General features: G+C 42.5%; 1 protein-coding gene across 1 annotated transcript in view; it reads right to left on the bottom strand.

Annotated features, from left to right (window-relative positions):
• Positions 1–15,400, bottom strand: part of LOC117509355 (protein phosphatase 1D-like) — a 46,115-nt gene extending 30,715 nt beyond the window's left edge. The window contains 2 exon segments of the mRNA XM_034169025.1: positions 10,360–10,588; positions 14,955–15,400. Coding sequence (XP_034024916.1) covers positions 10,360–10,588; positions 14,955–15,324 — 599 coding nt within the window. The 5' untranslated portion in view covers positions 15,325–15,400.
• Between the last annotated feature and the right edge of the window lie 1,368 nt (positions 15,401–16,768).

The raw sequence follows: 16,768 nt of genomic DNA, 5'->3' as shown, positions 1-16,768 counted from the left end.
AGTGCGCATTGCCGCTTGTCAGCAGGCTGACGCAGTCAAAGTTAAACCCAGTCTTTTTTTATTGAACAAAAGAAAAAACAAGTTCAACCCAATCCAACTTTCGACACTCTGAGCTGTGACGTAGCTTCGCGCTGTCCAATAGGAACGAAGTGTCGGGCAAAACACGGAAGACTAGTAGCAGAAACCACTGATCTGTACAAAACAGATCGGTGCAGAAACCACTGATCTGCTCATTTATAGAGCAGTTTTCTGAAGAAAAATCCTTGGAAATGTTTTTTGTTGTTGTTTGTTACCTCAAAATTTCTGATTACTGTTTAAAAAAAGTTTAGAACACTTGTAATTAAATTAGCTAAATCAATAAATGGTTCTTTAGAAACCGTTAATCTGTAAATTAAAACCACCTGTTATTTCATATTAGATAATTTCTTGTTTAACATACGGAACCTTGGACATTTATTTTTAGACAAAATAACATGGAAATTTGTTTCTGTGTAGGCTCTCTACAAGAGTCAAGACAGAAGTCAGACTACCAGAGCAAGAATTTTAGCTGAGTAACTTGTGCGATTTGAAGCGAAACGTCCTCATGTCAAGCAACCCAGTCCCAGTCGAAGATTCAAGCTTCTCTACTATGGAAATTTGTACTTTTTTTACTTGATTGTTCAAGCTTTATAGGCCCCCTGGCCCATATTCTGACTTCTTAGATGAATTTGGTGCGTTCATCTCTAGTTTGTCAACTAGTGCAGATAACATTTTGATTATTGCTGACTTTAACATTCATATAAGGGTGATTCTTAGACTACAGCACTTATTATGTCCTTTGATCATATTGAACGAAAAACAGAAAAAAGGGGAAATTTCACACTTTTACAGTTATCTTTACAATGAAAGTGTGTTAAGAAATTTGTTCTAGTAGTCTATGATGACTTTTTCACCTTTTTTCAGCATCATTATATGCAAATATTGCCGTTTTGTGCTTGTCCCACACCCAGACTTTTGATCTTCAATGCTAAAAATGAATGGTAAAGAAACGTTTTTTCTAATGTTTTAAAATATCTCTGAATAAATTATCAGTAAAATAATCAAAACATAATTGGGGTATTCAATGTAATACAACTATTGTGATTTTTTTTAAATAAAATGTAGTTGTCCCACACTATTGCTGTAATTTCCACCACAACACTGTAATGTCCCTAAACAGTTTGTATGAAAGATTGTTTGGGTAGTTTCTATGGAGATAAACAGTGACATCAGAGCACATGTATATAGCGCCAAATCACAACAAATAGCTGCCCCAAGGCGCTTTATATTGTAAGGCAATGGTGTGGTGGAAATGACATTTACAAGGCCAATAGTGCCCGTAGTTAAAGAATCACCCATAAATAAGCCCTCTGATCCCCTTAGCAAATCATTTATGCAAATTGTGGATGCTTTAGGATTCCAGCAATGCATTCAGGACCCGACACACATTAGTGGAAATACCCTGGATCTGGTTCTCGCACGTGGGTTTGCTGTCACAAATATTGACATTTTGCCTCTCGCATCTATAGTCTCTGACCATTCACTTATCAGTTTTACATTTAGTAAAACAGTGTCATATGCAGTGTCATATTAAACCCTCAACTATGACTGAACTTGAGGCCAGACTACCTAATATTTTAGCTTTGAATCTGGAGAATGCTAAATCAGTGGACAGCCTCGCAGATAGTCTAAATTTAACATTTAAAACTACACTTGATAAGATTGCGCCTCCTCTTTTAAGGTCATGCCCTCCTAAGGCACAGTCACCTTGGTTCAATGATTATTTGCGTGACCTCAGGCAGAAGGCTAGAGGTTTGGAACGGAAATGGCGTTGTTCCAAATTAGAGGTGTTCTGCCTTGTGTGGCGGGATGCTATTTTAGATTATAAGCATGCACTTCTGGCCACGAAGCGGGCCTATTACTCTGATTTGATCAGTAAAAACAAACAGAACTCAAAGTTTTTGTTTGACACGGTCGCATTTCTTATTCATGGGCAGCCACCTGTTAGTCATTCTCCCTTTTCAGCACAGGATTTCTTGGATTATTTTGAGAAAAAAATAGAAGATATTAGGCTGCGCATATCATAGCACGCCTCGGCCCAGCCACTGGGCGCTACCATTGAGGTGTTACCTAGATTGACAGAATTTAATAGTATTTCACTGGGCGTGCTGACGAAACTTGTGGCGTCTACAAAAAGCACAACCTGTTTATTTGATCCCATACCAACAAAATTGTTTAAGGACCTGTGGTCCACTCTTGGGCCGACTGTGCTGGAAATTATTAATCTGTCATTAACCTCTGAATCTGTTCCGAAATGTTTTAAATCAGCAGTGATTAAACCATTACTTAAGAAATCTAATCTTGACCCTAGTGTATCGAAAAATTACAGGCCGATATCAAATCTATCATTCTGTTCCAAAATTTTACAAAAGGTGGTTTCACGGCAGCTCGTAGACCACCTTACTGAGAATGATCTTTTTGAGCCGCTGCAGTCTGCTTTTAGGAAATATCACTCCACAGAGACAGCGCCCACTAAAGTAGTGAATGATCTTCTGCGAGCAATGGACTCAGACACCACTACGGTTTTGGTGTTGTTAGATCTCAGTGCTGCATTTGATACCATAGATCATCATATTTTGCTCAACAGGTTGGAGAATTTTTTTGGGATTACTGGAAGTGCTCTTGCCTGGTTGACGTCATATCTGTCCAGTCGTTCTCAATGTGTCTTGTATAATGGCACTACCTCTGACCTTGCTGACATGAGATTTGGGGTTCCACAGGGATCTGTTTTAGGCCCCTTGCTTTTCTCCCTGTATGTGGCACCCCTTGGGCGTATACTGCGGAGTTTTGGGATTGCCTTTCATTGTTATGCTGATGATACTCAGTTGTACATGCCGATAACTGTGGGAAATCTCACTCCCATAAAATCCCTGGAGGACTGTCTTCTATCAGTGAGAAGTTGGATGTCTAGTAACTTCCTACTTTTAAACTTTGATAAGACTGAAATGATGCTTCTTGGTCCAGCGAGACATCGGCATCAGTTTGACCAGCTGGCGCTCAGCCTGGGTTCGTGTGTCATACATCATACGGACAAAATGAGGAACCTTGGGGTAATTTTTGATCCCATGTTGTCTTTTGACCTCCACATCAGGGATGTTACTAGGACTTGCTTTTTTTCCATCTGAGAAATATAGTGAGGATCTGCCCCATCCTGTCCATGGCTGATGCTGAGACCCTGATTCATGCTTTTGTTTCTTCTAGACTAGATTATTGTAATGTTCTGTTTTCAGGGTTACCACAGTCCAGCATTAGGGTTCTTCAGCTGGTTCAGAACACTGCCACCAGACTTCTGACACGTAGCAGAAGGTCTGAACATATCACACCCATTTTGGTATCCTTGCACTGGCTCCCTGTCTCTGTGAGAGCAGATTTTAAGGTTTTGCTATTGACTTATAAGGTTGTTCATGGACTGGCGCCATCTTATCTGGGTGATCTGGTGGAACTCTATGTGCCGGCCCAGGCTTTGCGGTCACAGGATGTGGGACTTCTCTGTGTTCCCAGGGTGAAGAAGAAGTCAGCAGGTCACAGAGCCTTTTCGTATCCTGCACCCACCCTGTGGAACAGTCTTCCTGCGACCGTGAGGCAGTCTGAGTCTGTGGACATTTTTAGGTCAAGACTCAAAACCTATTTTTATTCTCTTTCTAATGGATAGTTTTTATTTTTATTTGTTTTATTCTTTTACTTCTGTTTTATGTATTTGAATTTTTTATTCATTTTTAATTATTTATTCAATTTTATGTTGACTTGTTTTATGTAAGGCACCTTGAGAGGGCTTTTGCTGTGATTTGGCGCATTATAAGCTAATTAAATTAAATTAGTATGATTTCAAAATTATTGGAGATGCTTAAAAGGAGGTTGTTAACATTATTTTGGTACAGCAAAATAATGAATGAAATCTCAGGGGATTATACCACCAAGTGAGTGAAGGTTTGTGCTGATTCATACTGGTACTGAGGGAGATATATAATAAGACATATCCTTCCAAAAGATTAGAATGGAAAATCTACCATTGTTTCCTTATTGTTCCATTAACTAATGGGAAGGGACTCAATTCAGTATTCTAGGGATTAGAGAGTGAAAAGGAGGCCTGGTGGTATTTTACATATAGTATTTGAAAAATATGCCAGTTCAGTACCTCGGGGGGTGCATGATGAATCTAAATTGGTGGATCTAAATTACAAAAATGTGGATGGAATCAATTGTTTATTTCAATGTAAAGATGAGGAATCTGACCAGAGATGCTGTAACTGGACTATATGAATAATCTCAGCCATTTTATGGATCATGCCTTATATATTTATTTTAGTTAAAAAAAAAAAAGGAATATTCTTCTTCTGTGTCTTTCGGTTGTTCCCGTTAGGGGGCGCCACAGCAGATCAATTGTTTCCAAACCATCTCAATCTCGCCTCTCTGACTTTGTCTCCAAACCGTCCCACCTGAGCTGTCCCTCTGACATGTTCATTCCTAATCTTGTCCATTCTCGTCACTCCCAAAGAGAATCTCAACATCTTCAGCTCTGCCTCCTGTCTTTTTGTTAGTGCCACCGTCTCTAAATCGTCCAACATAGCTGGTCTCACTACTGTTTTGTAAACTTTCCCCTTCACTCTTAATGATATTCTTCGGTCACAAATCACGCCTGCCACCTTTCTCCACCCACTCCACCCTGCCTGCACTCTCTTCTTCACCTCTCTACCACACTCTCCATTACTTTGAACAGTTGACCCCAAATATTTAAACTCATCTACTTTCACCACTTCTACTCCTTGTAACTGCACTATTCCACTGGGCTCCCTCTTATTCACACACATGGACTCAGTCTTAGTTGTACTGACTTTCATTCCCCTTCTCTCCAAAGCATACCTCCACCTCTCCAGACTAGACTCAACTTGCTCTCTACTCTCACTACAGATCACAATGTCATCTGCAAACATCACAGTCCAGGGGGACTCTTGTCTGATCTCATCCGTCAACCTGTCCATCACCACTGCAAACAAGAAAGGACTCAGAGCTGATCCTTGGTGTAATCCCACCTCCACCTTGAATGAGTCTGTCATTCCGACTGCGCATCTCACCACTGTCACACTATTCTTGTACATGTCCTGCACTACCCTAATATACTTCTCTGCCACTCCAGACATCCTCATACAATACCACAGCTCTTCTCTTGGCACCCTGTCATAAGCTTTTTCTAAGTCCACAAACACACAATGTAACTTTCTGTCCTTCTCTGTACTTCAACAGTATTCTCAGAGCAATCATTGCATCTGTAGTGCTCTTTCTCTGCATGAAACCATATTGCTGCTAACAGATCTTCACCTGTTTTTTTAGCCTAGCTTCTACTACTCTTTCCCATAACTTCATGCTGTGGCTGATCAACGTTATGCCTCTGTAGTTACTGCAGCTCTGCACATCACCCTTGTTCTTGAAAATAGGAACCAGCACACTTTGTCTCCACTCCTCAGGCATCCTCTCACTTTCCAAGATTTTATTAAACAATCTGGTTAGAAACTCTACTGCCATCTCTCCTAGACATTTCCATGCCTCCACTGGAATGTCATCTGGACCAACTGCCTTTCCACTCTTCATCCTCTTCATAGCAGCCCTTTCTTCCTTGCTAATCTCTTTTACTTCCTGATTTACTCTCACCACATCATCCAGCCTTTTCTCTCGCTCATTTTGTTTATTCATCAACTCTTCAAAATATTCCCTCCACCTTCTCAGCACACACTCCTCACTTGTCAGCACATTACCATGTGCATCTTTTACCACCCTAACCTGCTGCACATCCTTTCCAGCTCTGTCCCTTTGTCTGGCCAGTCGGTACAAGTCCTTTTCTCCTTCTTTACCATTCAACTTCTTGTACAGCTCGCAATATGCCTTTTCCTTCACTTTTGCCGCGTCTCTTTTCGCCTTACGCCGCATCTCCTTGTACTCCTGTCTACTTTCTTCATCTCTCTGACTATCCCAAAACTTTTTCACCAACCTCTTTCTCCTTATGCTTTCCTGGACCTCTTCATTCCACTATCAAGTCTCCTTGTCTTCTTTCCACTGTCCAGATGTCATACCCAGTACTGTCCTAGCTGTCTCCCTCACCACATCTGCAGTACTTTTCCAGTTGTCCAAAATTGCTTCCCCTCCAACTAGTGCTTCTCTCACCTGCTCGCTAAATTTCACACAACAGTCTTCCTCCTTCAGCTTCCACCATCTGATCCTTTGTTGAGCTCTCACTCTCTTCTTCTTCTTTACCTCTAAAGTCATCCTACAAACAACCATCCTATGCTGTGACACTCTCTCCTGCTACCACCTTACAGTCTGTGATTTCTTTTAGCTTGCATCTCCTATAAAGAATGTAGTCCACCTGTGTGCACCTTCCTCCACTCATATGTTACCCTGTGCTCCTCCCTTTTCTTAAAGTAGATGTTCACCACAGCCATTTCCATCCTTTTTGCAAAATCAACTACCATCTGTCCTTCCCCATTCCTATCCTTGATACCATATCTACCCATTACTTCCTCATCACCTCTGTTCCCTTCACCAACATGCCCATTGAAGTCTGCTCCTATCACCACTCTTTCATGCTTGGGCACACTCTCCACCACCTCATCTAACACACTCTAGAAATCTTCTTTCTCCTTCATCTCACAACCTACCTGTGGGGCATATGCACTGATGATATTCATCATCACCCCTTCAATTTCCAACTTCACACTCATCACTCTGTCAGACACTCGCTTAACCTCCAACACACTTTTAACATATTCTTCCTTTAAAATGACCCCAACACCATTTCTCTTCCTGTCCTCAACATGGTACAAAAACTTGTACCCACCGCCGATGCTCCTGCTCTTACTTCCCTTCCACTTGGTCTCTTGCACACACAATATGTCTACCTTTCTCCTCTCCATCATATCAGCCAGCTCTCTCCCTTTACCAGTCATACTACCAACATTCAAAGTCCCCACTCTCATTTCCACCCTTCTAGTTTTCTTCTTCTCCCGCTGTTCGTGGCAACGTTTTCCTCCTCTTCTTCGTCGTCTTCCATCACACATGTGCAAGTTTTAGATAAAGGGAGGGCTCCCCCTGTCTGTGAGAGCCACTAACATTACAACTGTAACATTAAGCCACACCCACTGTAACGCCCACATTGCATAAAAGTGCAAGCTATGTTTGCGGTCTTACACAACATGGAGTCCATCTGTGGGGACCCCGGCCCGGCTTCAACGTGACTTTGAGTAAATTCAAACTGAGGAATCTGTTGTGTGAAGAACATCCAGTAACCATAGCAACCACATTTAGTTTAACATTAAGAAAAAGAAAAGCTCCACCCATTTCCATGTCACCCACTTTAACCCATCATGTGAGCATCGAGTTTTACTTTTACCAAGTGGGACATGAATGCATCATCAGCTCAACGATGTCTCATCAGGAGACTCGTGATTCCATCCAACGGATAATCAGCTACTGTGGGGTGAAAAAAAAACACAAGTACCACATCAAGCCAAGCAAACAACCCACAGTCTGGTCCATACATATTCAGAGGCTGACCAAGTTGTTACTTCAGGTATCAGCGTAACAGAGCTGAACGTTCGGCACAGACTAGCAGGTTTTTGATACTTTAACCTTACTTTTACCTTAAGAGGAATGGTCTCTTTGAAGAGTTTCAATCAGGGTTTAGAATTCATCCTAGTACAGAAACAGCATTAGTGAAGCTTACAAATGATCTTCTTATGGCCTCAGACAGTGGACTCATCTCTGTGCTTGTTCTGTTAGACCTCAGTGCTGTTTTTGATACTGTTGACCATAAAATTTTATTACAGAGATTAGAGCATGCCATAGGTATTAAAGGCACTGCGCTGCGGTGGTTTGAATCATATTTATCTAATAGATTACAATTTGTTCATGTAAATGGGGAATCTTCTTCACAGACTAAGGTTAATTATGGAGTTCCACAAGGTTCTGTACTAGGACCAATTTTATTCACTTTATACATGCTTCCCTTAGGCAGTATTATTAGACAGCATTGCTTAAATTTTCATTGTTACGCAGATGATACTCAGCTTTATCTATCCATGAAGCCAGAGGACACAGACCAATTAGCTAAACTGCAGGATTGTCTTGCAAACATAAAGACATGGATGACCTCTAATTTCCTGCTTTTAAACTCAGATAAAACTGAAGTTATTGTACTTGGCTCCACAAATCTTAGAAACATGGTGTCTAACCAGATCCTTACTCTAGATGGCATTACCCTGACCTCTAGTAATACTGTGAGAAATCTTGGAGTCATTTTTGATCAGGATATGCCATTCAATGCGCATATTAAACAAATATGTAAGACTGCTTTTTTGCATTTGCGCAATATCTCTAAAATTAGAAAGGTCTTGTCTCAGAGTGATGCTGAAAAACTAATTCATGCATTTATTTCCTCTAGGCTGGACTACTGTAATTCATTATTATCAGGTTGTCCTAAAAGTTCCCTGAAAAGCCTTCAGTTAATTCAAAATGCTGCAGCTAGAGTACTGACGGGGACTAGAAGGAGAGAGCATATCTCACCCATATTGGCCTCTCTTCATTGGCTTCCTGTTAATTCTAGAATATAATTTAAAATTCTTCTTCTTACTTATAAGGTTTTGAATAATCAGGTCCCATCTTATCTTAGGGACCTCATAGTACCATATCACCCCAATAGAGCGCTTCGCTCTCAGACTGCAGGCTTACTTGTAGTTCCTAGGGTTTGTAAGAGTAGAATGGGAGGCAGAGCCTTCAGCTTTCAGGCTCCTCTCCTGTGGAACCAGCTCCCAATTCGGATCAGGGAGACAGACACCCTCTCTACTTTTAAGATTAGGCTTAAAACTTTCCTTTTTGCTAAAGCTTATAGTTAGGGCTGGATCAGGTGACCCTGAACCATCCCTTAGTTATGCTGCTATAGACTTAGACTGCTGGGGGGTTCCCATGATGCACTGAGCGTTTCTTTCTCTTTTTGCTCTGTATGCACCACTCTGCATTTAATCATTAGTGATTGATCTCTGCTCCCCTCCACAGCATGTCTTTTTCCTGGTTCTCTCCCTCAGCCCCAACCAGTCCCAGCAGAGGACTGCCCCTCCCTGAGCCTGGTTCTGCTGGAGGTTTCTTCCTATTAAAAGGGAGTTTTTTCCTTCCCACTGTTGCCAAGTGCTTGCACACAGGGGGTCGTTTTGACCGTTGGGGTTTTTCTGTAATTATTGTATGGCTTTTGTCTTACAATATAAAGCGCCTTGGGGCAACTGTTTGTTGTGATTTGGCGCTATCTAAATAAAATTGATTTGATTTGATTTAACCTAGTTAGCTGTGCAAGAAGGAAACCAGAAAACAAGAAACACGCTGCTCAAGGCATTACAGTGGCTGTGACTGGAGAGACAGACGGCGACTTCACAGCTTCAGGCTCCAATGGAACACAGGGCAACTTCAGAGAAAAAAAAAAAAAACAACAAACACGTGGACTCTGGGAGGATTTATTCTTATTTGGTCTACTCAAGAAAATGGGAGTAGACCAAAATGGAAAAACTGTCAAAATCAGGAGCAGACGAAACAGGGTTACCCTCTGGGAGACTTCAGCCTGGATTTCAGGTGTCTGATGGGAAACCACAGTATTTTAATAAGAATTTACTCTTGAATTACAGTTCAGTTCTTGAACTTGAGCTGAATTTTGACCTGAGGTCACGGGCCTGGTTCTTATCACACATGTGCTCATTTTTCACTGGACCTGCACGTTCTGCACCTCCGTGGAAACACCACACTCATGGACTCACGGCTATAAACAGAAAGAACTAAAAAAAAGGAGGAGGTTTGTAGTTTGAAGTTAAATGAATTACAATATCAGAAATCACAAAAGGGGAAAAAAACAAGTTGAATGTTTTTTCCATTAATTATTTTTACTAAAACTGAACAAAAATGGAAATCTTCTACAGCACAGTACGTCCCTCCAGCTTCTCCCTGAGATGGATCTGCACGGTGATTTGGCACAAGTTTTACACCGGATTTTTCCTGGTCAAAGTGTTTGGTGGACGTGATTAGATCAGAGGGACCACTGGAAATCTGAAAACCTGGAGATAAATTACATCTCTTATAGTTTGTGGGTCATTAACCTGCCGAGGGTTTTGTGGATTTAGCAGCATGTGACTATTTTGCCGACGCTGATGATGATTTTCGTAAATGTTTGGACTCTGATTGACAATATTCCGCCATGTGGCCTCGTGAAAAGGCTTCATCAACATCTGGCAGAATAAGTGGGGTCAGGCTCACCTCCCTCCCAGACCTTCAATACGTTCTCTCTCCCTCGGTAGTTCTGGTTTGTGGTCTTGCGTGACTTCCTCGGCCTTGATGAGTGGCACGGATGAGTCACCCTGGACCCCGAGAACCACAGCAGAGTCTCCGACATGGGCCACATACATGCGGTTTCCTCGGATGAACACCACACTGGCGGTGGTGCCTGAGGTGCTGGGCAGACCCATCAGTGTTTTAGGCCATTCAGCTTAAAAAAACAAAAAGATATTATTAACTGAGGCGCAAACTCATCTTCTGTTCAGTTCAACATGATTACAAACTATATAATCTGTGTGTGTGTGTGTCAGTGTTCACCCACAAAAACAAAAATGTTTCTTTTTAAATGACAAAGTGCAGTCAGTGTTCACATTTCCAACAGGACCCAAACGCCTCATCTGAAAGACTAAACATTCTGATTCTGCTGTTCAACATCAACCTCAAGGTTGAATAAAAATGAGTAAAAATGTGGGTTTTTTTTTGTAGATATTCTTGTGTGATTCTCATGTTTGAGGGATGTTACTGAGTAAACGCTGACAACAGATACAAAGTGAAACCATGCAGACATTCACACACAGTGATCCACTGTAAAAAAAAAAAAAAAACACCAGCAGACTTGCCCGGACATGTCCTCGTCCTCACAGACACCACCATCTGCAAAGAGCTGCAGCCAGAGTTCTAAAGGATCTTTCTCTGCAGAGACCCAGTTCTTCTGCTTCTCTGACTGAAAGCATCTTGTTCTTTTGAACGTTCTGCTCTTCACCTTTTGCACATTCAGCTGGACCCAGTTAGAAAAAATGTGCCCGTTTTCATTTTGTTTTTCTGTTGGACAGTAGTTGGTCCATTAGCTTTTACCTCAAACTTACCGTCCCAAAAAACACGTGTTGATACGGACAGACTTAGAGCTTGGAAGGACGACTTATCAATAGATCTGTCAGAGGAAGACAGGTGAAAAACACATGTGCTGATCCATGAACACACACCTCCAACTAATACAAGTTAAAAAGGTGGTGGAGGTGTGTGTAACACCAGCAGACATGAACAGATATAATGGTGATCTACCTGACGTGTGTTCAAAATGCACAGAACACACAGGAACACTGGCACATTGTATGTAGTACTGTAAAAAAAAAAATACTGTTTTCGGAAAAGATAAGCGATGTGATGGGAAGAGATCGTTTCCAAACATGTGGTAGTGGACCCAAAGTTGTTTTTATTTGGCCTCGACCCTGAGAAACATAATTACACTAAGAATGAACGGCTCTACACCTGCTTAATGCCAAACAAACAGACCAACACTGGACCAATGGCTACGGCAAATAACATCGACTCTCCCACTGGAAAGGATTACATACATGTTACAGGACAAAGTGGACACATTTGAAACTATCTGGAAGCCTTTCACCTCATTTATTAAGAAGATGAGGTCAGAAGAAGACTCGGTCTGGACTACTTAATAGGGCAGTGCAGTCTTATTTCAACCCCTACGTGATATCGCGGGATTTGACCACATCTGGGGACAGCCAGCACGAACACAGCAGAGAACCCTCAGGTGGAGTGTGGGAGTTTCAGCACAAACCATTCAGCCCAGCTCGGCAAACTTAAAAGCATACTCGCCGTCACCTAGCGGACGTGCCACTTTAAAATCCGTTGAAACCCCCATCCTCAGAATGGTTTGTGCCAACACTACCACACTCCTCCCAGGGATTAGTCTCTTCCCACAAACAGCATCAATTCTGTCGGGACAATGGTATACGGTTTTGTTTTCGGCTGCAATCACCGAAGCAGTCATGAACAGTGCAGGTTTTTTCAGTTCTCAGTGAAGAAGAGAAGATGAGGTGAATGTGAGAGGTCATGTCGGTAAGTGTTAGAACACAGCTACTCTGGCTAGCTGTGTAGGCTATCGCCTGCACAACCACCTCCACATGTTTGAGCAGCTCCGGTTCATAAACAAACCGCAGGGTTCCACGCAAGTCTACACAACATTCTGCTACTGTACACAACACTACGCCAGGGCGAAAAATCATTTAAATTTTTTTTAACCAGTACATACCGGCATTGCTAGATTTTATTTATCCCACTGGACTTTGCTGGCAGTGAAGCTTCAAAACCATGGGGAAGAAGCGGCGGGCTAAGCTTCCACATCCACTAACTCCTCACGGACGGATCACGCGCATGCGATCGCTGGCTGCAGCTCCACCTTCACCTCAGGTTCTCTCACGATTGTGACATGTTAAATAAAGTCTATTAACTCCTTGCATCAAATCCATCTGCGTGCCCAGGCAGTCTGTAAAAACAGCGTTATGGAGCCAAGCTTCTCCCCCTGTACACAACTTTTTTTTCCTGTGTGCAACTTATGCAGCCATTCCTGCGTAAATGGTAAATGGACTGCATTTATATAGCACTTTTCACTCTGCATCAGACACTCAAAGCGCTTTACAATAATGCCTCACATTCACCTCGATGTCAGATGTGCAGCACAATGCAACTCTACGCAGGGCTTGAACGGGGCTTAACTCAGTCCTCAAAGCTGGTCTTAACTTCATGGTGATCCCACAAATTCTCAGGATGTCCCAGAAAGCAGTCCGATCAACTGAATCAAATGCTTTATGAAAATCAACACAGGCTGAGCAGAGAGCCGCCATGCCGCTATGGTTGGTGAAATTCATGTTCCAACAGCTGAACTTACTGAAATCCAGAGTTATTAAAAGGGACTCTGAAACTTTTCCACCTTTGGCTCTATTTTTAGATGTTTTTGGTTCATCTTTTCACTCCAGACAAAGGTTACTTTAATCATCCCAGTGTAGATTTAGAACATAAACACCATCACAGGCTAACAGGCTATAATGCAATTGTATGGGGCAAGATAAAAACACTCAGGAGTCTCCACCAAACAGGAAAATTGCTACACAATGTTTGTGGTAGCACAGACACATGCATGTTTACACCCCTACAAGAAAAATGTTTTCAAAATAATGATTACCCAGCTAGCATAGTCACATAACATAGCTTCCTGCCCGTTTGGAGGTGGTTAGTCGTGACAAGTTGATTGGTGATGAGTGGCTTGTTTTCTACTTACAACAGGAAAAGCAATGATATTCCTCCTGGGTGACTCATTTAAATAATTCATCACGTATTTAAAACTACAGCTCTTGGTGAAACTCTGTTGTACCTGGATTAATAGTAAATGTCCACCAGATGGTGATATTGCTCCATTTCCAAAACCTTGAGAAAAGGCTGTTGTGGGACACCAACAATGATCAACCTGTTGCTTATATAAGTAGATGTATGTTTGACAATTGCTCTTCTGTTGCTTCACCTAATGACACCCAGTAACGCATTTCTGTCCTCCGTAAGCATGGTTCTCACCTGCATTATAACAGTGTAACGGCCCATTACACTGCTGCATGAAAAAAATTATGCTGTAGTTGGGCCGTTACGCTGTTTCCAAGAGCATGTAACGGGAAAATTTGAATTTCTGTGCTGATTTCTGATCAGCTCATTTCTGATTGTGGATCTGTAGCGGGTCCAAAATCAACCTACAGAAATGATCTTTTTCCCCCTTCCATCAACCTCGGTCAAACCCATTTAAAGATGTCGATTGTGACTCACTTGTCTGCTGATTAAAGCCACTACTTGGCTATGGTCTGTGTTATTGTGGGCAAGAAAAGAAAGTCATCCACTGTTTCACAACACAGTTTTTTTTCTGTTCCTCATGATGTGCCTTTTCCATGACCAATAGGAGCAGAGATTCTTCTACCCATGCAAATGTTTTTTGACTGAACTTTGACTTCATGGACATATTTAATGATTCCTTCATTTAATGTTAAAATAAGGAAAAAAAAATTTTTTAAATAATAAAATAGTTGCTGTTTGAAGAGCCTTTATTTTATTTAGAAATGTAGCAGCAGGTGTGAGTTTGCAGAGACGACAGGTGAGCTGGACTTTCAGCACATTTAACCAGATGAAGGTCTCCTCTGCAGCTTCAACCTCAAATTGGTGGCATTTTTGGACACACTTTCCTCACAAATTGAAACACAGATTTTCTCTACTTCTGTCTGGACTGCAGATTTTGGTGTATTTATTTAGACTATCAAAGAAGGCCCTTTATAAGCCCATAATCCAAACGCTTCCAGGGGGGAAGCCTAAGCATCCCCGGAACCCTGGGCTTTAAAAGGTGATTTTTCCATCTCATTACGCTGAGAAAAAAAAAAATCCTGCTGAGAACCCTGGTAAGGCACAACAGTTTAACAGCTTTAATTCTAAAGAATTACTCAGCACATTAGCACTCAATCCTGCTGTCCACTGCAGAGGACATTCCTTCAAAAAAACAAAAAACAGGGGTAGAAGATATACTTAAAAGAGTGCCCTGTAGGGGGCGCCAGTCCATCACAGGTCTTTGATTGACAGCCTGTTATGGATATTTGTAAGCGTCAGTATCTTACTGATAATCAGAACTTGGAGAGAAAATAACTGGTATGTTTGCACTAATTAATGAAGAGGCGCTTAGAATCAGTCACAGTCGTGTTCTATGACGTAACAAAGGGTAAATAAAGTCCCGCGGCGGGCTGACTTACGGAGTTTCTTCCACATGGCCTGGTGACAGGCCCGGAACCCTTTGCGGACGGCGGCGCACACCTCCCGGTCGCAGCGAGACCAGAAGCCCCGCTGCTTCTTCATGAAGTTCCACAGGAAGTCCCGCGCGAAGCGCGCGGCCTCGGGACCTCCGTGACCGTCGAACACGGCGAAGAACGCCACGGAGCGCTCGGCCGCCAGAGGGCGCTCTGCTTCCGGGCTCTGCCCCCGGCCCCCGGCGGCCGGATCAGCCCAAGTCGGCTCGTCTTTTTCGGGCTCAGGCTCCACGATGACCTCGGTCATATCCTCCATGTACTTCCTGCCTCCCTGTTCTGTGAACACGCTCACGCGCAAACTTAAAGAGTTCTCCATGACGTAGACAAAGAGCGGCGCTTTTATTGGCGCATAAAGTGAGCGGACAGAAGAGTTCGGCCTTTGTTTACGTCCGGACAGAGGAGGCACGCTCAAAACGTCATGACGTCATCCCTTTTCATTTTGAAATGAAGTAGTGCTTTACTGCCCCCAAGTGCTGCGGACTAAGAACTACACCGACCAGTTCTTGGCGGGTTCCTTGGACAAACTTTGCAGAATATGATTTTTTTTTTTTTTTTTTTTCCTCACTGACCCTGTGACCTAATTAACATACAAAACAGGTCACTGCTGCTGTGGTGATTGATCCCGACTGGGACGACCCGTGTGTTAAGTTTGATGAGTTTGGGCGCAGGAATCTATGTTCAGATTTACAGACGACCCTACTTTGTTCAAGTGGGCGGGGCATAATAACTCCACGTAATGGAACATGACATGTATGGTCAATTTATTCATTCATTCATTTTCTATACCTGCTTGCTCCAATCAAGGGCCACGGGGCTGGAGCCTGTCCCAACAGTCAAAGGGCGTGAGGCGTGTGTGAGCCGGAGTCTCCCTGGACAGGACATCAGTCTGTCACAGGGACACACACAGACAAACAAACACGTTCACACCTACAGTAATTTTCCCTCCTACCACATGTAGGTACTTATGTATCACAACAGGAGGCCCACTATTTGTTTTTGCATGAATTTTCAAAAGTTGGCCGACCAACATATCTCAGCCTCTGGCTCCGTTGTAAGCTGCGGTGTATTCAGAAAGCTTGCACTAACAATCTGAAGTAAATAAATCCACACACATCAAATATGTCTAAATTAGATTGGATAACCCCAAATAAAGTAGTAATAAATACAAACCCTGAAACCCTGACCGTATCCTGCTCGTTTTACTTCTGCCATGTTCTGGCGCTGCTCCGGTTTCACTTGGCTTTCTATGTAAACAAAGTCATTGTCCCCTTTGATACTTCCAAGTTCTACAAGTTCAACAACACGGCCTGTAAACATCCGATAGTCCTTGTCACACTTTTTGTTGCTTGATTCTTTCATTTGTCTGTCCACAGTCAATAAGCATTGGGTGTTGGCTGTCATGTCTGTGCTGGTGCATTTAGTTATGCAGATGATATCAAATTATTGCCACCTAGTGTCAGTGCATTAGAACCTACATATGATTACTGTTTGTAATTTGACAATTTGTGTAATGGCAAAACGAGCGAGCTTATTATTTACGAGTGTCTGAGGGCCGGTCTTCTGACGAGATGTCATTCCTGTCGAGAGGCCCGCCCTCTGCGCAACTGCGCATGCATGCGTATGCGCAGTTCTCTCTGTGCAGACTCGTCGGGTTTCCGTGTCTCTCTATACTGCCTTGAACTCCCTGACCAAGCAACAGAGGAATGAAAATGCAACAGCAATAAGTGTCTTTTCAATTTTAAAAAGTTCAAATTTGCATG

The sequence above is a fragment of the Thalassophryne amazonica genome, chromosome 4, assembly GCF_902500255.1.
Source record: "Thalassophryne amazonica chromosome 4, fThaAma1.1, whole genome shotgun sequence".
Classification (NCBI taxonomy): domain Eukaryota; kingdom Metazoa; phylum Chordata; class Actinopteri; order Batrachoidiformes; family Batrachoididae; genus Thalassophryne; species Thalassophryne amazonica.
The sequence above is the reverse complement of the archived record's forward strand: the minus strand, read 5'-3'. Positions and strand labels throughout refer to the sequence as shown.